Source organism: Anastrepha obliqua, chromosome 4 (assembly GCF_027943255.1).
Source record: "Anastrepha obliqua isolate idAnaObli1 chromosome 4, idAnaObli1_1.0, whole genome shotgun sequence".
NCBI lineage: Eukaryota > Metazoa > Arthropoda > Insecta > Diptera > Tephritidae > Anastrepha > Anastrepha obliqua.
The window spans coordinates 86,449,018-86,471,409 of NC_072895.1; the positions used below are offsets into that span (position 1 = coordinate 86,449,018).

General features: G+C 36.7%; 2 protein-coding genes across 2 annotated transcripts; one reads left to right on the forward strand and one right to left on the reverse strand.

The window, feature by feature from the left end:
- The first annotated feature begins 1,125 nt into the window (after window positions 1-1,125).
- Window positions 1,126-16,886, forward strand: LOC129243511 (leucine-rich repeat-containing protein 10). Its single transcript, XM_054880574.1, has 4 exons — window positions 1,126-2,204; window positions 15,856-16,440; window positions 16,517-16,705; window positions 16,774-16,886. The coding sequence occupies exons 1-4, from the start codon at window positions 2,025-2,027 to the stop codon at window positions 16,825-16,827; spliced, it is 1,008 nt and encodes a 335-aa protein (XP_054736549.1). The 5' UTR covers window positions 1,126-2,024; the 3' UTR covers window positions 16,828-16,886.
- On the reverse strand, window positions 16,734-22,295 carry LOC129243512 (mitochondrial import inner membrane translocase subunit Tim10). The gene is made up of 2 exons (XM_054880575.1): window positions 22,141-22,295; window positions 16,734-17,563 (listed from the first exon to the last, which is right to left on the reverse strand). Exons 1-2 carry the CDS (start codon window positions 22,289-22,291, stop codon window positions 17,436-17,438), a joined length of 279 nt encoding a protein of 92 aa, XP_054736550.1. The 5' UTR covers window positions 22,292-22,295; the 3' UTR covers window positions 16,734-17,435.
- Window positions 22,296-22,392: the final 97 nt, after the last annotated feature.

Consider the following 22,392-nt stretch of genomic DNA (forward strand, 5'->3'; position numbering starts at 1 on the left):
TTTTGTTAGGTATTATTAGCCATGCATTCATATAACAGAAAAAAGCATGTGTCCATAAACGCGTTGTCTTCTTCTTCTTATTATTATTTATTAGAATAATATAAAATGTTACACTAACTTAAAAAAAAGAGCACACTAGCTGCTTGTCTTCTTATTACTTATTGTAAAATGTAATATCGAATTTCGAATGTGTATTGCTGCCATCATTTTTGGAAACCTCAATAAACGTCGTTTACGGATTTCCTCCAACTGTTTATCACTAGCAACTAATTGTGCAATTAAATTACCACCAACCAATTTCTATGAAGAAACAGTATTGCCAGCTGATTGTCAATTTTGCAGGTAATCTGCCATATGTGCACGGTTAGATTAATTTTGTGGATTTATTGCTAATTACTGCATATGAGAACGTACTTTTAATTCCCTCACACATCTCATCTACATTTACGTCACGACAAAGTTTCACTGTCCCTAAACAAAGATTGACACACAATCATTGCTAAATCCATTCCTCGTATGTTTTAGAGCACTTAGGTATGCACATAAATATGTACCTAAATGTCTACACAAGAGGAATTCATAGAAGGTGACTTCATTAGAACTACCTCAACATTTACTTGCATTTTGCTTTTGGAATTTGGTGATTTGAATGTCAAAATTTCAATGAGAATGTAAACAAGCGAACAAGCCAACTACAAAGAAACGGAGCACACAAAAAAAAAAAAACAAAAACAATTCAGCTGTTATACCGAAGTCTCTTTGTGTTGATTCACCCACTTTCTACAACTATCTCAGTTCCTATTACATAGTATGTTACAAATAACCGTTATATGAACAAATTTATAGAATCCAGAGCACTATGAGTATAAACTACGAAATTTCAGTTACTAAAATGAGTAGGCATGCGGTATTTAGAATCTCTCGGCATGTACATATGTACTATGTGATTCAACAGACTGCCAATTGTTTAATGTTAACCGCAAGATAACACGCAACTCTAACTCTAGCGACAACAATGCGTTACGAGTTAGTAGGGCACTTATTTATACTCTTAGAATGCACAAAATGAGTTCTCGTACATGCTAGTACACCATTTCGTTATCGCAACTGTAGCTCGTCGATGTGATTTCTATCGTATGGCGCTGCAGCAACGTGAACACAACACCGAGTTGTGTTGTGCTGCCTACGTGGGCCATGAAATTTCATACTTGCTACCACACCTGTGTAATCAGTTGAAACGAACGCGTGTGTTAAACGCTCTGATATTACATACTACATATATTTATTTAATTTAAGTGTTTGCTAAGTAAAATTAAAGCATGTGGAAAGAATCGAATGGAAATTGTAGTGGAAACCCGAAAGCTTTGTATTTACAGTAAAAATGTAGGCCATTAAAAGCAAAGCGACAATCTCAAGAGAATAATGCAGGCACAAACGTAGCTGCATACATAAAATCATATATACATGCATACATGCATAGATATATACATATTTGAATACTCGTTTGCCAATTTCGGTGCATAATTGTTGTTAGTATGCTCGCATAGTCAGTGCTTCATCGACCAGCTACTTCGTCGTCCGTTGCACTGCTTTCACCCGGCAAAGTTCGTTGTTGGCTAAAAATACGAGCCCCTGCAATCTACTCGTACCTATCCAAAATACGAATTCCTTTCATAGTATTTTTTACACAACTGTGTGCTGTGAATGTCGTGAGACATTTTAATAAAAATTAATGAAAATCATCAAAAAGTAGACGTGTGCGATTTGAATATTTTTCGAACGTAATCCGTATGCAAAAACAAAAAGAAAACAAGAAGTTTTAGTGCGTCAAAATTGTCTACATAGAAAGTGAACAGCCGAAGCAAAACAAAATAAATTTATTTAAAAAAAGCCAAAAACAAACGCTAAAATAAAAGTTGCCACTAATTTACATAATCGAAATCCACGTGAAAAGCATACGAAATTTTGTTGGTGATTTTATATTGTGCATATCGCGTTTGTTTCCAATTGTATTAGTAATCAACATGAATATGATATATCAGTTTTTCCGTCACAATCACGTCTTGGCCATATGCGAGGACGCAATTGACAATAAATCGTTTACGTTGAATTTGTCGCGTTTCGAGATGCCTGATGTACCTGATTTGGTGGAAAAGTGTCCCATTCTGCTGAAACTCTTCCTGAATCACAATCATTTGACCAAGGTACGTATGCGTACTGCTACAATAGGAAAACGTGAAGGTCAGCCAAAATGCAAGCGTCTTTGTGTGTCTTTGTGTGTTTATGAATTATATGTACATATGCATGTCTATCTGTTCCCAGTGGGGAATTCGAACGGGTTCTGACGTTATGCGAGCACTTGTGTGGAAAAATGTATTTAAGTATAAAAGAATGTATTAAATACATTTTTTGTAAGTCAAATAAATATTTATTCATTCAAATAATTTGTTCATTAATTTTTGACCAGTTTCGAATACTTTTCTTCTTTTTCTTAATTTTAATTATTTTTTATACATAAACCGTTTTTCTATATTCAAATATCACACTAATCAAAGTATACAACTTTTTAAGAAAAAAAAAAAAAAAAAAAAAAATTGTGTCTCAGTTTTATGCCCACCAAATTTTAGTAGTATGTATAACAAAGTTGAAGTGAATGAAAATTTTCGTCGATTTTTTAACATTTTTTCCATTGACGGTGTTGTGAATTCCCTCCACATGACTAATGAATGAAATTTGTTTATTAGGTTAGGGGTAGTCAGAGTTTTAAAAAAATTGTATTTATTTTTCATTTTCTTGAAGTAAAGGGTGTTTTTTTAGAGGTTAGGTTTTCAAGATGAAATAAAACGTATATAATTTAATGTTATGGCCAAGAATTTAGCTTTATTATAAAGATAAGGGTTTGCCATTATGTTTTAAAAATGATTTCGGGCAAGTGGCCGCCGCGGCTGGCTGGAATAAATTCCAGCCGAGAGGCCCAATTTTCGACCACTTTTTGCTGCAATTGAGGCCATATGTCAGCAATAACGCGCCGAATATTCTCTTCCAAGGCGTCAATCGTTTCGGGCTTATCTGCGTAGACAAGCGACTTCACATAGCCCCACAAGAAATAGTCCAGCGGTGTTATATCGCACGATCTTGGAGGCCACGCCACAGGTCCACGGCGCGAGATAATGCGCTCACCAAAAGTTTCCTTCAATAAATCGATTGTTGCGTTGGCTGTATGGCATGTAGCGCCGTCTTGTTGGAACCAAAGGTCGTCCACATCAACATCGTCCAATTCAGGCACGAAAAAGTCATTAATCATGGCTCTATAGCGCTCTCCATTGAATGTAACATTATGGCCGGCTTCATTTTTAAAGAAATATGGACCAATGATTCCCTCTGCCCATAGAGCACACCAAACAGTGACTTTTTGAGGATGTAACGGCGTCTCAGCAATGGCTTGTGGATTATGTTCACTCCAAATGCGACTATTTTGCTTATTGACATACCCATTCAACCAAAAGTGAGCTTCATCGCTGAACAAAATTTTCTTCGATGCGTCGCGCGAACCGAACCATTATTTTCGTAATAAATTTGCACGATTTGCAAACGTTGTTTAGGTGTAAGTCTATTCATTATGAAATGGCAAACCAAACTGAGCATAAATCAAGTGACAGCTGTCAAAAAGACCATCTACGAAAAAAGTAGTGCCAACTTGAAAACCTAACCTCTAAATAAAACACCCTTTATATAATAATATTATATCTTAAAAATATTGTGTGAAAATTTGAAGGGAATCCGACAAATACTTCGTATTATTCAACAGGTAACTCGGTAATCGATAGCAACTTTAAATGCGTTTTTCTCAAAACTATGTTTTTTGAATTGGTGATCACTGTAACTTAAAAACGGCTTGGTAGATTTCAATAAAATGTATACTGCTCTCGAAAAACATAGAAAACTCGTGCCTAATCGAAGGATTTTTTTCAAAATTTCGTTTTTTTATTAATTAATTAACTGTCGGTTTTTTTCTCAAAAATCTGAAAAATATTTCTTATTTGAAAACAAGCTCTATCACGCACAAGATTATCTATTGAAATAACTAATTGGGTGCAATACATGAAACAATTTATAAAGTCATATCCAACTTACGCGATGTTCACTTTTTCTGGTTTCATCCATTCACACCTCCACCATCCATTTTCACCTCCGAACAGTGTTATTGGCGCATATATCGTTTCGTAAGTGATTGGGCCAGCTTCCCCGTTAATTTCCGACATCTTGATGTTGTTACACTGTTCTATACCGCCTCGGTGCCGTAAATTATGTTTTGAGATGCTTTTTCAAAGCGGAAATACACTCGGAGGCGACCGCAATTAGGAAAAACGTGTTTGCCATTTGCTGTTTCATGCAAGCCAGTTGGGCTTCGAACACCGGCTAACCAAGTGAAAGTCTCGCCCAAATCGCCTCGGCTATCCCGCACTTTAGAAAATTATTTTTCTATTGAAAATATTAAAATAATATTTTTATTATCTACGAGTGTACTTGTTTGTGGGCATGTTAGGTACATATTTGTTAGTCTGAACAACGTAAGTCCGATGTCTACTTCAAGGAACTCTATCGGACATGAACAATATCGGACACCTAGTGCCAGAATGCTTAAGCTTTGGTGCAACTGAAAATAAACCAACTAGAGTGTTTTCCTCAACTTAAATATTGTGATAGAGTTACGTGACAAAGTTGGGACAGTTAACTTTTCTAAATTGGGTGAGCAATATTTTTTAACCAGACTAATATTTTTTGCCAGACTAATATTCTTTCCATATGTTCATTGCATCCTAACTAATAGTCATTTCACCCAGTTAGTTCCTTAAAAGTTTTTCTTTCTTTTTATACCTTCAACCTTAAGCTGCCATACTGTTGGAACTCCCTAACATCCGATTATGTTAATCATCATTTTACTAAAAAAATTCGAACTATTCGAAACTCTGAATATTCCCATTAGACGGAGGAGACGAATAGCCAAAAAGTGGAAAAATATTTGTTCCACCATTTATATTATATAAATATTATGTTCTCAAGAGGTAAAGAGGTGTCAATTGATCACATTTTCTGTAATTCCAAAGGCCTGTGATAACTTGTTCTCTCAGTTCAATTTGTTATAACGGCTATTCGTTCAAGGTCGTAAGTGACAATAATTAATTTTTTTAATAACTTTCACTTCTTGGCAGTGAATTGTAAATAAGCGAATGTATTTTTGGTATAGAAATAGTCGGAAATAAATGGGCCAGCGGTTAAAATTTACAGATATCTACATTTTATATGAATAATTTAAGACGCACTCTACAAATCTGCAGAGAAATCTCTATATTTTTGTAGTCACCACAACCAATGACAGATCTTTGGTCTTCATGGGATAGTCAATTCTGTGCTACCGCAACGATTCTGGCTTATATCCGGCTAAAGGCTTACTTTAATATTATTTCTTAATAGTTATCACAACAGTGATATTTTTCTTTGGTCAATATAAATGAGAGATATGCGCATTTCTACGATCGCTGGCCCCAAAAAATAACAAATTAACAAATAATCAATATTCAAAGAGTAATTTTCACTTTAACTTTTTAACCAGAAAAATTTTCTTCTAAATATTGCGTTATTCAGATTTGTAGACTGAAACAAGGCGAATCTATTAGAGGTGGTGTTGGTAAAGCAGCTGATTTGTTTTTTTTTCTTTCCATATCCATGTGGCTGTCAGCACAGAATAAAGCAGGGCGAATTCATTTTTTGTTTTCAACTTTTCCAATACTTTGCCATGACAATCAAGCGTACTAAACATTGTCGTTGGTCTAGTGCCACCACCTTTAATAAATGCGCCTTGGACTGAACTGAAACCTTTTTTCTCCCCAATTTGTTTAAGTATAAAAGAGGTTTAAGCTACTACAAATTTTCACACAGGGTAGGCTGTGAGTGTGTATACGCATATAAAGAAATATTGGCTGCATTTGGCTACCACTTCGCTGCCATTTTGTTGAGAAGGTCACGGTCAGCTGCTTACAGTAGTGAAATGGAATTTGAACGGAAATAGGAAATCATACATACATACATGCATATATGCCTATGTATGGTGTGTATGCACAATGATACGAACTGTAAGAGAGCTTCTCTTAAGGGAGTTATAGAAAACACAAAAGAATAAATAATTAATGGGTAATTAAAAATGAACGGTATTCGATGACAATTCTCGTTTATTAATTAGTACAAATATCCGAAGCCATTACAGATAAACGATATATTACATTTAGCAATTTTTTGCTTGCAGATCAGCTAATTATAGCAAATTTATTATTCCGTAACAGGATTTTCATTGAAAATTGTCTATTTTTTAATCCGAACACTCTCTTTCGGTTGTTTTGGGTAACTTTTAATGCCAGTTTACTTGTAAAGAATTACTCCCTTAACACTAAGGCCCATTATACAGCGGAAAACCCCATTTTTGTTTGAAAAATTTCAGTCAGCCAGTTGTTACAACTTTCGAATTTTTACTCATTTTTCTAAAAATATCACAGTCGTGTCTCATTTATTAAGAAATACCCACATCACACCATTCATGGGAATTAGCCGTCGTTCAAGCTAACGGGTGTTATTTTTCGATACAGTACACTTGTTTTCAAATAAAAGAAAAATTAGTAAAATGACCAATATTTAGCACGCAAACTTGACGGTATTTATTGTTTACTAGCAGACCCGGCAGACGCTGTCTTACCGAAACGTTGGCTCGCCTTTTATTAACTGGTTCACTAAAAGTAGTTTTTATACATATTTGAAATTGTTATAAACAATCGGTAGACGATGTGTTTTTATATTTGAGTTTTTTTATAATTTAAATTCTATTACATATGTGACTAAGTCATTAAATCTTAACACTGAAAGAAAGTATGTTTGGTTTTTATATCAATGCAAGTTGATGAGCATTTTTTTTCGTTAATCCCTGAGGTCTATAGATGAACAAACTTGACGATTTTCCAACGCGAAAACACGAGTGATCAAGTTAAAAAAAAGCCAAGCGAATTGCGCCTGTTTCGATGCACACCCAAGTATTGCAAAAAAACAAAAACAAAATTAAAACCAAAGCTTTCTATGTTGCACTATGTTGACTATGAATTTAAAAGTCATTTATGAACGTTATGAAAGGTCAGTTATATAGTTTTAAGAGAAATACCTTTAGAGATTTAAATACGCATTTTATTTATGATTCGACTCCAGCGCCACCTAGCAATTAAAGTTTGAACTAAATTATTTCTATTAATATTAGCAATACGCAGGCCCGACGAGAGGGGGGTCCAATCGGGTATTTTTTCCCCCGGGCCCGGAGTTTTCAGAGGGGCCCGGATTCGAGGGTAATTCCAAGAAATTTCCTGCTTAAAAAAATATAGTAAATAAAACTTCTACCAGAGTTCCGTTACAAATTTTTTTTGGTGTCACAAGGCGAATTTTACTGGAAATTCGGAATGTTGTATACCTCCGTTCGACTTGTTGAATGCCATCACAGCTAAAAACTTGGATACTCTGTTCCCGAACATCTGCATTGCTTTGCGAATATTCTGCACCCTGCCAGTATTGGTTGCCGTCGCCGAAAGATCGTTCAGCGCTTTATCAAGGATCAAAGACTACCATCGTTCTTGTTCAACTCAGAGTCGAGTAACAGGATTGGCAACTTTGTATTTGGACTCTGAGTTAGCAAGGATACTCGACTTCGATGATATTACAAGAGCTTTTGCCTCAGCTAAAGCAAGAAAAGCAAAATTCTAAGCATCGTGGCAGTCATTTTCAAATATTTGTAAGGCTCACAAAATGAATAAAAAATTTTAACTTTTTTCAGCTGCGTTTTTTATTTCAGATCTGCTGAAGAGTTTTCTAAAATTCATTTTAATCAATATTTCATAATTAATTCTATCAAAAATTTTATCAATGAGTTTTTCAATGTTTAAATGTTATATCACTATAACATAATACGCATTTTGATAAATAAAAAAAATTTGCGGGCCCCCATCTCAAGTTCCCCCCGGGGCCCGAATACTCTCTCCACGGCCCTGGCAATACGTATTCCAAATATGAGTAAAATAGGCCCATAAATACGCATTTTAGTTATAACTCGACTCCAGCGCCACCTGACGGCAAATTTTCTTCCAAGACTGCTTCCATTTCTATTGCTAAAACATATTCCAAACATGAATAGAATCATAGAAATACCTAGATTTAAAATTTGAACGCCACCTGCCGGGTTCAAATATAAATCTAAACCATCCATGTATCAACCCAAACCCACTCGCAAAATTTCATCAAAATTCGTACAGCCGCTTAGGAGGAATGCAGTGACAAAGCGCTAGTACGCGCTAAACACGTGCCGAATGTTGACCCAAAATGTTTTTGAGCGATGGAAATCTTTATTTCGACCTTTACGCGATCTAATACTTGTCTGTTTGTATACTGTAGCTGTCTAGTTCACAACTGCTAAATATGATTGACGCACGACGCCATTTGCAAAAAATACACAACTTCCGATTGGGTGAATAATTTTGCGCCACCTTGTAATAATATGACAGCCAATTACCATTCTGTCCTCAGTGATCTATCCTAGTGCGAGCAATAGGAAATGCGTTGCTGGAGTGAAAAAATTCTCATAAAAGCTATTTGCCATTTAAGACGGCAAAAAAAGTGAAGGTTCCTCTATTTGTGGGATAACATCACGACGCACATCACAAAGTGGAGTAGAAACTAAGTCTATCCTTAGACTCCCATTCCTTTCAAACACCACACGAAAATTTCACTTTTTGCATTGCCCTTGACTAAAAAACAGTTTGTGATTAATGGAAAACGCTGATATGCTTTTCGAATAAAAAAAATTGAAAGTGAGATGAATTGATTATTAAGTGCAAACATAAATCCTCTTGATACATAACACATGGGCTGAAAAGTCCGGAGCCTAACACATAGTTTTATTCCATTCACCTCTTTTTCAGTCATTACTAATCTTAAAAAGACAGCTTTTAAAATTTTACGATATTCTATTCATTAGTTAGTGAGTTATTGTGCTAAGAGTGACGCTATTCTGTTAATTTGGATAAAAAAGAGTTTCGTGTTTTAATTTTTCTTTGTTTCTTAATGGGCAAAAATACCGTTCAAGCGAAGCAATGGCTTGAAAAGTATTCTGGGAACTCCGCTCCATCAGAAACAACAATAAAACGATGGTTTACTTCAAACGTGGTCGTAGAGACACCGATGATGCACAGCGCAGTGGACGTCCAAATGAAGCCGTAACACCAGAAAACATCAAATAAATCCACAAAATCGTTTTGAATGAACGAAAAGTGAAGTTGCGTGAGTTAGCTGACATCGTAAAGATATCAAAAAACGCATTGGCTTTGTATTGCGTGAGCATTTGACTATGAAAAGGCTCTGTTCAAAGTGAGTGCAGTGAGTGCCGCGTTTGCTCAATGTTTTGTTTCATCAAGACAACGCATCGTGGCACAAGTCAATCAAAACAATGACAAAACTAATTACATGAATTGAACTTCGAATTGCTCCCACATCCTCCGCGTTCGCTAGATTTGGCTCGCAGTGACTGTTAAAAGACCTAAAAAATGCTCGCCGGTAAAAAATGTTGCTCGAATGAAGAGGTTATCGCTGAAATTGAGGCCTATTTTGAGGCTAAAGACAAATCGTTCTACAACAGTGGTATTAAAATGTTTGAATGATTGCGTTAACCTTGATGGAAATTACGTTGATAAATAAAGCTAATTTTGAATACCAAAAAAGAAACTGTGTTCTTTATTAGACGCCAAAAAAGGGAAGAAGGGCTATTTATTGGACCAACCAAATTTTTCGGCTTTAACAAAAATAATATAAAACAGGAAACCAAAAAATGGATCCAAACTAAAATCAGGGAGCACTGAAACGGCACAAGTGACCTTAATCACTCGAAAAAGTTTTTGAACTTCAATGCCAACAAAGCAAAATCTGCTCTAACCCTAGATAAAAAGGGCCTCAGATTACTCAGTGGAGCACTTACAGGTCACTTTGCCTGTAATAAACACTTTAACATAATAGGATCATGCAGGTTCTGCTGTGATGAAGAGGAGTCTATGGAACACTTAATCACCAACTGTGAGACATTAGGACACAGGAGACACATAATCCTGGGCTCGTACCTACTATAGGAGGAATACCTACAATTGCTTCCCCCTACGCGGCTCCACCTTGATGAAATGTTTACAGCAGTCCCAGGGTGGAAATCAGCCGAGGAGGAGGAATGTTATAGTGTTAGTGGGAGCATGCCCCACATACCACTGGTGCGACGGCACCTTTGATGATGTTTCTGACATTTTAATTTAAACCTCCTAAACAAAAAAAAAAAAAAAAAAAAAATTGCTTCCCCCTAGGAGCTAGTTCGATTCTTCGGTATACTAAATAATTATAATGAAGTAATTAGGAGCGCACAATAGATCAATCTGAGGCCTTAGCCTAACCCGTACAATCATTACCATTGTTAGACGCGGGACTTTTCAGCCCACGTGTTATGCATACATACATGATAACTAAATGCTTATTTGCATGCCATTTGATAACGATAATTATGTACTTAACCAACCCAAAGAAAAAAAAAAAACAGAACCAAATCTCTAAAACTATTTAGAAATTAAAGTTGAAAGTAAGTAGAAACAATTTGCAAAAATTCATTTTATTACCCAAAACTAAAAAGTTAAAAGAAATAAATAGTCTGTATGTATATACATTTATACAAAAACAGCTCCTTTTCGAGGACAAAAAAACACGCTCAATATCTATTCATTGAAAATAATACAATAATTAGTGAATACTTTGTGTCGCTACTCTTGGCTGGCAGTCTTCTTGTCATAGAATGTACTAAGGGTTTTGTAGCGCTTGTTTTTCGAGTGGTATATTTTCCCATATATCCTGAAGAGCTACCTTAACCTCATTTTTACTATTTAAATGGCGCTCACGTAACTTGGTCTCCAGGTGCTCGATGGGAATAAGATCTGCACTCACGTACTTTTTGACGTGATATATCAACCTTTCTTCAATTATTACGTGGAATATTTCGGATCGTTGCCCTGCACAAGCCAATAATCACTACTAATATCCAATTTTGCAGTAGATAGAGCCAAAGAATCGAACGCTGCAAAAGTCTAGTGGTGAAAGTACAGAGCGAATCAAATTAGATACAACTTATATCAGGTCAGTCCATAAGTTCGTGCGTTTTTTAAAGGTGGTTTTAAAATTAATAAAAAAAGATTTTTAAAGTATTTATTAATCAATAATATATTTTCCTTCATTATTTACAATGTCTTCCCAACGTTTAGGCAAATTTTTAATTCCCTGTTCAAAAAATTGTTTGTCCTTGGAGCCAAAATACGCTTCGATATCCCTTTTTATAGCTTCTTTTGACGAGTAGTTCTTGTTACTCATATGGGATTGAAGTCCACGGAAAAGGTGATAATCACAAGGTGCAATATCCGGAGAGTATGGTGGATGCGACATTAGCTCCCATCCGAGCTCGTTCAGCTTGCCTAGTGTTTGCCTTGCGGTATGAGGTCTTGTGTTGTCGTAGTGAAACAAAACTTTGCGTCTATTCACTAAAGACGGTCGATTTTTTTTAAGTGCCTCATTCAGGTTTGATAGCTGACGGGAATAATAATCAGCAGTTATCGTCTGGTTTGGTTCCAGAAGTTCATAATAAACAATACCGGCCATATCCCACCAAATATACAGGAGAAGCTTCTTGGGGTGAAGGCCATCTCTAGGGGTCGGTTCTGGTGTTTCATTTTTATCTAACCATTGGCAATTGCGAACATAATTAATGTAAACGACCTATTTTTCATCACCAGTAATGAAACGGCTCAAAAAACTTTCCTTTTCAAGCCGTTGCAGCAGCTGAGAACACACATTCACTCTCTGCTGAAGGTTGGCGACGGAAATTCTATGCGGAATCCATTTTTCCAGCTTTGAAACCTTTCCCAACTGAACCAGGTGCCTGTGAACTGTTCCATGCGATGAATTTAACCTCTGATTTATCATATCGACTGTCAAATTTGGCTCAGCTTCCACGAGTTCGCGCAAGGCGTCGAAGTTAAAGACTTCAGGACGACCAGCGCGCGGGGCATCCTCCACGTCGCAGTAACCACTTCGGAATTTTGAAAACTACTTTTGCGCAGTCTTTACACTCACGGTATCCTCTCCATGAACAGTGTTTATTTCTGCAGCAGCAGTTGTTGCATTTTTACCACTTTTATAAAAAAATACAAAATATGCCTCTTACACGCGTTCGAAGACTCCATTTTATTTTTTAACAACACGTGCGATTAAAACCACTTGTTGAATGCACAATATATCAGAGAAAATATAAATAGTTCCGTTATATTCCGCTGATAATTTTTTGTATGCAAAAATCGTACAAAAGTGAAATTATGGGTAAAATACGCACGAAGTTATGGACTGACCTGATATATGTATGTAAGGACTTGTTGGGTATTTGGCTGGGCTTCTGTTCCTATTTGTGATGTGCGTCTTGATGTTGCTCCAGAAATGTTCCAGTTTTATGCTACCTCCAAACAGCAGATAGTTTTTATGAAAGGCTCTTTCGTGGCAGAAATACACTCGGGGGTTTGCTGTTTCCCGCCGATATCGAATTCCATACTTCAATTTGGCATGTGTGCTACACCTGAATTAAGGGGTTACATACGTCCAGCAGCGCCAAAAATGAGCTAAAAAAACTGTTTTTAGAAGAGATAACAATAGAAATAAATATAAACCAATTTTATACATTGTTTATTAGTACTTACACTTTATAAAAAGATTTATTTTAATTTTTCTTTACAAAAATTAGAGAACACACTTTCGAATATTAAAAAAAATCGCATCAAAAAAATTTCAAAACTCTATGAGTTATCATGCAGACCGTGCCGGAAAAAGCAGTTTCGAGAAAAACGAGTTTAAAATTTGAGGTAGAGAAGCGCGCGGACCGCTCTCTACCTAGTTAATGGGCTGTAGAAGCTATAATATGGGGAATTTCCGCACGAAAACTTCACCGTATATTCGTAAGATACTATACTTTCGCAATATCGAAAAAAAATCGATTTTTTGAAAATTTTGGATGTATGTAACCCTTAAATTTCAGCTTAATGTTTGAATTATTTAAGTTTAATTTAAATACAAAATTCGTTTGTCCATATTGAAAATCCCCATACACTCATTTGCGGGCCTTATTGGGACATTATCTTGATAAGTAATATTTTTAGACAATTAAAAATATTTACAGAGGAATAATAGTGGCATGTGCTTAAAGAATTTGGCATTCAAATTTGTCTATGACTTATTACATAATACAAATATTTTACGAGATTATTTGACTAAGTTGAGTAATCAATTGTTCGCTTAATCACTTGTGCAATTTCCCAAGATTATTTTACTCGAAACTATAATAACATACTTAAATAATTTTAAAATTTATTGAAATGAAATATTACATTCTTCAGTGCGTAGAATTTCAGCTCTATATAAAAATAATAAAAGTTTAACTAAAAAGTAATATTTATGTTTCAAAGGCCGGCTATGAAAAAGGGTTGCACCCTTTGATTATTAAGTTTAGTTCATGAATTTCATTTCATCTTCATTTCATTTTATTAAATCTTACAAACCAGATGTACAAAGTGAAGCTTATACTCAAACGTAAGACTTAAAAGTACTTATATATGTATTTCAGTTCTATTTCGTTTCATTTAGTCTAGGACATGACTGGTATGTCTTACAGTAAAATGTAAATGTAATAAAATGTAAATTCTAATAACATCAGAGAATTTCATTAACATTCACTGATAACATCTCCCATTAAAGAGCTATAGAAACTAACAGTACAGAGCGCCGATAGAGCATGAGAAAGTTAAATGGCTGTTAGCACATGGAAATAAAATGGATTTTGAACACGAAGAGGTTTGCTGGGTATATTAAAACTGATCAGCTCGAGATGTTTAGAACAGTCAATGGGACCACTGATTACGTATTAAACAAACTTAAGAGACTGGATTATTCTTCTGTTTTCAAATGTCTTTAAACTAATTAACATACAGCGTACGGGAAGAGGGAAGTGGCTCTTCTCCCTTGCATACTTGCTATTCTAGTAGCATGGCAATTATAGGTCGGATTCCGCATAATAGAGGGATTTTGAACGAATTAAAGAGTTGTAGAGAGACTTTCTGGTATGCGGATCTTTGAAATCCTTTCAGTAGCGGTTCAAAAATTCTAGTTAACTGTGAACCTTTGGAAGGACATAACATACATGAGTTTTGAACGTAAGACGTTTATTCAGCACAACTCCAAGATCAATCAAATTGCTTACTGAAATAACTTCGGGATTAGAGACAATATAACACGATTATCGAACCTCAAAAGATCTAGAAATAAATATATGAGTCCATTTGTTAATACTCAACGATAGTTTATTCCTGCGACTCCAATCGACAAGATTATTCAAGCCCTGTTGCAAGAGATGAATATCGGTCTGACAGGTTATATTAAGAAAGAACTTCAAATTATCTCCATAAAGTAGAAATTTCGAATTTTTGAAATAACAACCAATATCATTAATATAAAGAATGAATAAAATTGGAAATGATTACTACCTTGTGGAACACCTAAAGACGCTGTAAAAGAAAACGACTTGCAATTTTCGATTTCAACAAATATTAACTTGTTCGAAATATAACATTTTAGCCAAGCCAAAAAATCGACATTAAGACGTTAATTCATATACAAAATATTGACGAAACGTGTGTTCAACTCGGCGTCTATTCAAAACTGCAGCATCAGGAGATAGGAAAACATGCCCGTGTTCATTACAAAACCAATGCATCCTCAGACAGTTTGGTTCGGTGTCATCATTGACCCATTTTCCTTGAAAAATGTTGTAGAAAACTCCATTTCGGCCAATGGTGAGCGCTACAGAGGCACTACAAACGATTTTTTGTAGCCGAAAATTTAAGACAGTTGCAGGATGGCGCGCCGTGCCACACAACGCATGCCACAATCCTGCTATCAGCTGTCTCGGCTATGTCAAATGGCCTCCTCGGAGCTGTGATTTGCTGCCGTTCAACTTTTTTGTGGGGTGTCATGGGGAACTGATTTTATACGAATAATCCATTAACGATTCAGGCACTTATTACAATTATCGAACAAATCATTCGTGAGCTAAAACCAGAAAGCGCCACAATGGCATTGAAAAACTGGGTTAACAGGTTGCGCTACTGCGAAGCTAACAGAGGGAGCTACATAAATGAAATCTCGATACCATAAATAATGGAATATACAGAAAAATTTTTTTTTTTTTTTCAATTTCTATGCAATTACTAACCGCTCCTGTAGAGGCTTTTACCGTTTCCACGATAGTCGGTTCTACGTTACCGAAACGACCCGGATTTATATCCGGCCAAGGACTGTCACTCCAGCAGCATTCCCCGTAAGTATGGGGAATGTTTATGCTGCTACGACAACAACAGGCTTTTGCCGTCATTAATCGCAAGTCACTAGGTGTGAAACAACTCTCGATCCACCCCATCTGTGTCTCAAGGTCCGAAATGTAACAAGATGGCTATATCCATCCCAGAAATTGCGCATAACTTAAGTAGAGTTCGCCATAGGGGGATATTCTTCAGCCTTAAGATTGAACTTGGCTCTGCTTATGGCTCTAATGAAACCCATGCCGTTCTACTACATATAGAATTATTTACTGTACTTTATTGAATTACTTTATTTTTAATTATCCCTAATATTTATCTTTTTTCTTCTCCTCTCTTACAGTTGCCACCCATTATTGCCAATTTGTCACGCCTGCAGGTATTAACTTTGGACTATAATCGACTCGATGCTTTTCCCATGATTATTTGCCAGTTGACAAACCTGCGTATACTTAATCTTAGTTGTAATCAAATAGCTAAACTGCCACCAGAAATTGGTCATCTTACACAATTGGAAACATTTTGGTGCAATAATACGGGCCTTCTGGAAATTCCCGAAGAGATCGGCAACTGCTACCGCCTGGAGACGATGGGAGCACGTGGCAATAAACTGAAACACTTACCAGACAGTATGGGCCAGCTAACGAATCTACGTTGGCTGACATTTGAATCGAATGAATTGACTAATGTACCCACCACAATGGACACACTCGTCAAATTGGTACATTTGAATTTCAAAAATAATCACCTCACCAGCGTACCCGCTTGTCTGCGACATATGCGTAAGCTGCAATACGTATTTCTGAATAATAATCGCATAGAGACAATGCCGGCGACGGAAGATCTCTTCAGCACACGTTTTGTGCGCTTGCTCAATCTCAGTGAGAATCCAATTTGCGATGAGGAAGAGGCACGTCGACAATTGAGGGTGAGTTTTAGCAGGGAAGACTACAAATGGAAAATGGTTTAAGTTAAAAATTGTTTATTTTAATTTCTTTTTACAGGAACATTTGCATGTGCAGTGCGAAGAACGGCTGGACGGAGCGGAGCAGCAACGTTTGGCAATGCGCGGCAACGAGCAGAGTGAGGACGATGAGGATGACGAGGGTGATGCAAACTCCGATTGGGAGAATAGTATAGAGACTAGTGATTTAGACACAACAGATGAGAGTGGACCTGAAAATGACTTAGAGGTAAATTTGTGAAATAAGTGGAAACTAATTTGTAAATGAATTAACTTTTTAATTTTCCGTTTTTGCAGGATATTTCCGTGCTTATACCTGAACTTTCACGTTACATAACAAACTTCAATTGAATCGATTCGCTCCTGACTTAAGCTAAGATTTCGTTGTTGTTGTTGCAACAGGTTAAACATTTCCCATTAAGGTTTTTGGGGAATGTTGCTGGAGTGACAGTCCGTGGCCAGTTATAAATCCGGGCCATTCTTCCGGTAACATAAACCGACTGTCGCGGGTTCATCTTGTTCTGCGCTTATACACATACATACATACATATATTTATTCAAACTTAATGTTGGTATTGAAATTATGTGATAACTTCCAATTTTATGAAATTATACAAAAAGTGAGGTTTTATTTTATTTTAAAAAAACAAAAATGGTTTTTTATTGAACTAGTAAGAAGAGTACGGTTAGTACTCGTATGAAATGCATTTACAACATTTATAATATATTCACATATTCTCACTTTGCACAGCAAAACGTTGCAACGGGTTCTGACAAAACTGCCCCAGGCAAAAACTATTCTAATGAAAACGCTAACAAAAGAAAATCGGAAATCGGAAAAATGATAAATGTAGTCGGCATGTGAAAGGAGCAAGCTTAAAACTAGCTTATTTAAAAATATTTATTTATTTCTTATGAATTGGTTGTGTAGCCTGAGTTATTGTGGGTCTTTTTGTGGATTAACCAGACATCTTTTTCATTAGCTCCTCATCCTGTATGGACATGGCGGTTAGTTTTTTGCCAATTTTCTCATGAATATCCAGGTATTTGGCCACGCAGCGGTCAATGCAAACCATTTCGCCTTTACCTGCAAGGGAAAAATAAAAGCCATGAAAAAATCTGTATAGAAAAATGACTGAATGTTCAATAAAACACAGTGTAACCTCTCCTAACGGACTCTATTAGCCGGACACCACCCTTGAGCGGGCATTTTTTTCTATATCGGATCGGAAGAAGTTACGCTCTTTTGAGTGGACACCTCTCTTGGACGGACGCACTGTGAGTGTGCGTTCAAGAGCGGTTTCACTGTATGCTATTTTAGGGGCGCTGGATTTAAATGGTTAAAAAAAATATCAAAATGTGAAAAAGTGCTAAAGCAATTTTGTGTCCTTATTAAAAAAAAAAAATTTGGCAAGCGTTTGAAAATATTGCCACCTTAACACTAACCAATATGTGTTTCCTTGTATTATATAATACAAAAAAATTTAAATGTATGATTTATTATTTTATTGTTATTTCAAAATATTAATTATGTATTATATTAGAAAAAATTAAAAATTTGTTTTGAAAAACAATTATTTCATAACCGGTCAAATGACCGGTTGCGGTAAGAATAGAAGAATACGTGATACACCGGTACGGTTAGTGTTAATATAGAAATATATTTTTTTTACTTTACAGAACGAAAAAGCTGAGTACAAATTTAACCAGAGCAGGGATAAGTTTAGTTGGGCGCTTTTAAATACTTGTACGTGGGCGTTTCAATAAGTACCCGTGTTTGATGACAGAGGGCCTTCCTGAGGGAAGTTGGTATTAGCATCGTGTGCTGCCATCTATCAAACGACGGTGAAACAAATTTCAGACTGATTGATAGGTTAGTTTGGATTTGGCAGCTATTCGAGTAAGACGTGTTTCTCAATTTTCGCTAAGATGGAAAAAGATCAGTACCGTTCGGTAATTCGCTTTTTGTTTTTGGATGGAAAAAAATGCGAGGAGATAAAAGTAAAGTTGGATGGTGTCTATGGGGATGCTTCGCCATCTATGACCACGGTTAGATATTGGTTCAACGAATTTAAACGTGGGCGAACATCCGTTTTAGATGAGGAGCGACCAGGACGCCCGGCAGACGTGGCTACCGACGAAATCATTCAAAAAGTCCACGACACGATTCTCGCTGATCGACGAACGAAAGTGTGTGAAGTAACAGAGGCCATAGGTGTGCCGACGAACGGCAATTAATATTTTACATTAAAAGTTGGCGATGAAAAAATTGTGGCGCGATTGTTCTCGGTGACCAACAAGCGGATGCGGCTGTTAACTTCAAAGCAGTGTTTGGAGCAATTTAAGCGAGATCCGAAGGAATTTTTGCGTTGAGTTGTTACCGAGTCGAGTCGAGTTGTCACACCAGAAACTAAGCAACAATCAAAACAATGGATTTTTCCCGGTGAATCTGCTCCAAAGAAGGCGAAGATAGTCCCATCGGCTGGAAAGGTCATGGCCAAGATTTTTTGGGATGCGAACGGCGTCATCTCCATGGATTTTTTAGAAAAAGGAAGAATGATCACTGGACTAGTGAGTTATTGGACCAATTTCACAAAAAATTAAAGGAGACACGGCCGCATTTGGCGAAAAAGAAGACGCTGTGCCACCACGATAACGCAACAGCACATTCATCCGGAGTTGTCGCCGCCAAACTGCATGCATTTCTTTATGAATTGCTGCCGCACCCCAGTATTCACCCGAACTGGCGCCCTGCGACTTTTTCTTGTTCCCTAACATGAAGAAATGGCCCGCGAGAAAAAAAATTTAGTTTAAACGAGGATCCACAAATCCTATTTTTTGGAGGAGTTAAAAAAATGGCCGGAGCGTTGGGAGAAGTGGGACTATATTGAAAAAATATATATATTTTTTAAGTGGTGTTTTCATTTCTAACACGGGTACTTATTGAATCCCCCTCGTATTGTCGTTAGTTTCCGTTTAAATCAATATTTTTTTAGTGAAGGTGTATTTAGAGGTCATACATCAAAATCCGTTAAAAATTCGAGTTGGTAAAAATATGAGTTAAAGTCTTTCTATATTGTACCAACGATATGTTTTTTAAGAAAGTGAATATATTTAGTACCTAAAGGTGAAAAAAAGTGGTCGACGTAAACGACTGGGTTGGAGTGTGAAAAAAAAGAAATAGAATAAAAAATATAAAAAAGTTGTTTTCCAATAGTGGTCACTCCTCGGCAGGCGATGGCAAGTCTCGGAGTGTATTTCTGCCATGAAAAAACCCCTCATAAAAACCATCTGCCGTTCGAAGGCGGCATAAAGTTTTAGGTCGCAAAAATTATTATTATAGAGCCATTAATTTCCTTGTAAGTCTAGGTACATATGTAATGCGCATAAATCCATAATTTGTTGTCTGTTATGATTTTTCAAAACATTTCGTCTAAATTGATCCAACAATTTTTGGACTAATCGAATCAGGCATATTTTTTACCTTTTTTCTTAATTTTTCGGTATCCAATGAAAGTAAATCATTTTTATTTACTGTTTGCTGGTGGAAATAATGCCTAAGGCTACCTTAATCTCACTGTACTCGTAAGTCACATGGCGCCTGATTTCGGTATATCCTCACAAAATCCGTGAATGATGGAAGGATGCTTGCGATTGAACTCGTTATAAGAGTGATGCTCGGTGGCAAAAAGGGTCTTTATCCTAAGTTTAAGGACTTGATTAATTTGGGTAAGTTAATTGTTTTCGGTCTAACTTGAGCTCTTCGCCTGTAGGTGACATTTTATCTCCAATATCGGCACTCATGATTTGGGAGTTTAGGAATGCTCCGATTGGCTCTCGATGATTGTCGTTTAAGGACTCTTAAAATGCGACCGGCCTGATATGATTAGTTGTCAATTTGAGTACTGCGGTGATTCCTTTCGTAAAGCACAGCAATAGAGAGCTTAAGTGCCCCAGTATATGGTCTCAAACATATCAAAAATATCTTCGAAAATGCTTTTTTCTGACACTACAGGCCATCATCAGCTTCCTAAGCTAAATCAGAGATACTCCCACTGGTGTGTGGAAGCTTTTGAAATACAGAAACTTGTTTCTTCGTCTTCGTTTTCCGTTTTGGGAAGCTCGAAATTGGATTATGATGGGCTCTCTCAGAGCATGAGATTATTACAGATCGGATTATCGAATGAATGTCGCTCAGAGCTATGTTATACAGCAGGCTGGTCCTTAGCATAGGCTTCATGTTGTTCCTTTAATTCTTTCACGTGTAGGAGTGGCTCTAGGATATGAGGCAGATCATTTTTAGGATGGTTACCACAATGGCATCAAATTGAGTACTATTTCACGCATTGTTTCAATTATCTATGTACTTCTTAGTAACAACATCAACGACTTATATTTCTCTGCACTCGTTAACTTGAACTTGAACAGACAAGTAGCAGAGCAAAGTTCGTTTTCGTTGTTTTCCTCTGCTCCTAGCTACGTTTCAGTGCTGCAAGTAGATAATATTCTTTAAGAGGTTGGGAATTCGACCTCGTGGCCTTTTATGCCCTCTACTCATCACAGTACCTCATTCAGACCCAGTTCCCTTATTAAACTTAGGATGGAGCCTGTGCCTTTCTTTTGACTGCAGTTGCCCCAGATGTCTCAACTTTCTTCGAGCTATAGCGCTGCATTCCAGGAGAAGGTGCATTGGAGTCTCCTGATCGATTTGATTGGCAGAAAACAGAAGAGTCCGTAGACCAATTCTCGAAGCACTGCTACCAGTTCAGAGCAATGGTAACAAAAAAAAATTTGAAGTGCTCTCTGTAGTCGGAGTTCATCTTCCATCTTCCGGTTTTCGTTGGGATCTGATTTGTTTGTGTTGTTGTTTTTGTGACAGTATAACACATTTAACATTTGGCGCATGCTTTTGGAGAGACAGAGTTTAGCGCATATTTTTAAATTCAAGCTGTTTCGGCCATGTATGTGCTAAAGTCGTGTGGATCAGTTTATCCGTAGTATGGCCATATGCCTAAGCATCAAATTGGATATAACATCGACAATAATTAATGCTTTTACCCTCGCGATTTAGCATATGACCACCGTAATGTGATTGAGAACAAAGAAAAATATTTATTTTCCTATGGAAGAGCAGAATATCATATAACTATGAAAACCAGCTTAGGTGTGGTAGTGCTTCTCGAGACGTTCTGGAACTATACTTGGTTAAAAACGGTCTAATTGGGCAAAATTTAAAATAATACTCCTCTCCTTGCAATAAATAATTCTAACTTAATAGAAGTGTATATTTATATATATATAATTGGCGTATACAGCTTTCTTTGGGTGTTTGGCCGAGCTCCTCCTCCTATTTGTGATGTGCGTCTTGATGCTGTTCTACAAATGGAGGGACCTAAAGTTTCAAGCCGACTATGAACGGCAAATATTTTTATGATGAGCTTTTCCATGGCAGAAATACACTCGGAGGTTTGCCATTGCCTGCCGAGGGGCGACCGCTATTAGAAAAAACTTTTTCTTAATTTTGGTGTGTGACCGAGATTGGAACCTACGTTCTCTCTGTGAATTCCAAATGGTAGTCGCGCACCAACCCATTCGGCTATGGCGGCCGCCTAAGTGTACATTTAGCATGGATATAATTAAAAACATAACTTGATCGTTACTTACCCAATTCAGCTTCGCCGTACCGTGGTGGTATGCATTTTTTGTGGCAAGCATTTGTCATGCGGTTATATAAGTCAGACATCATTTCGATTTCCATTTCTTGCATGAGCTGCAGTTTAGCTTGGTCGGCTTGACTTATCTGTGGCATGGCCATTTTGTATGTTGTGCTTTATGTTCACAAGTCGTCTCAATAAAATTGTTTGTTTTAGGTTACACGTTTCGTGTGGTAGTTTGTCCAATTGCTCTTGCTTGTTG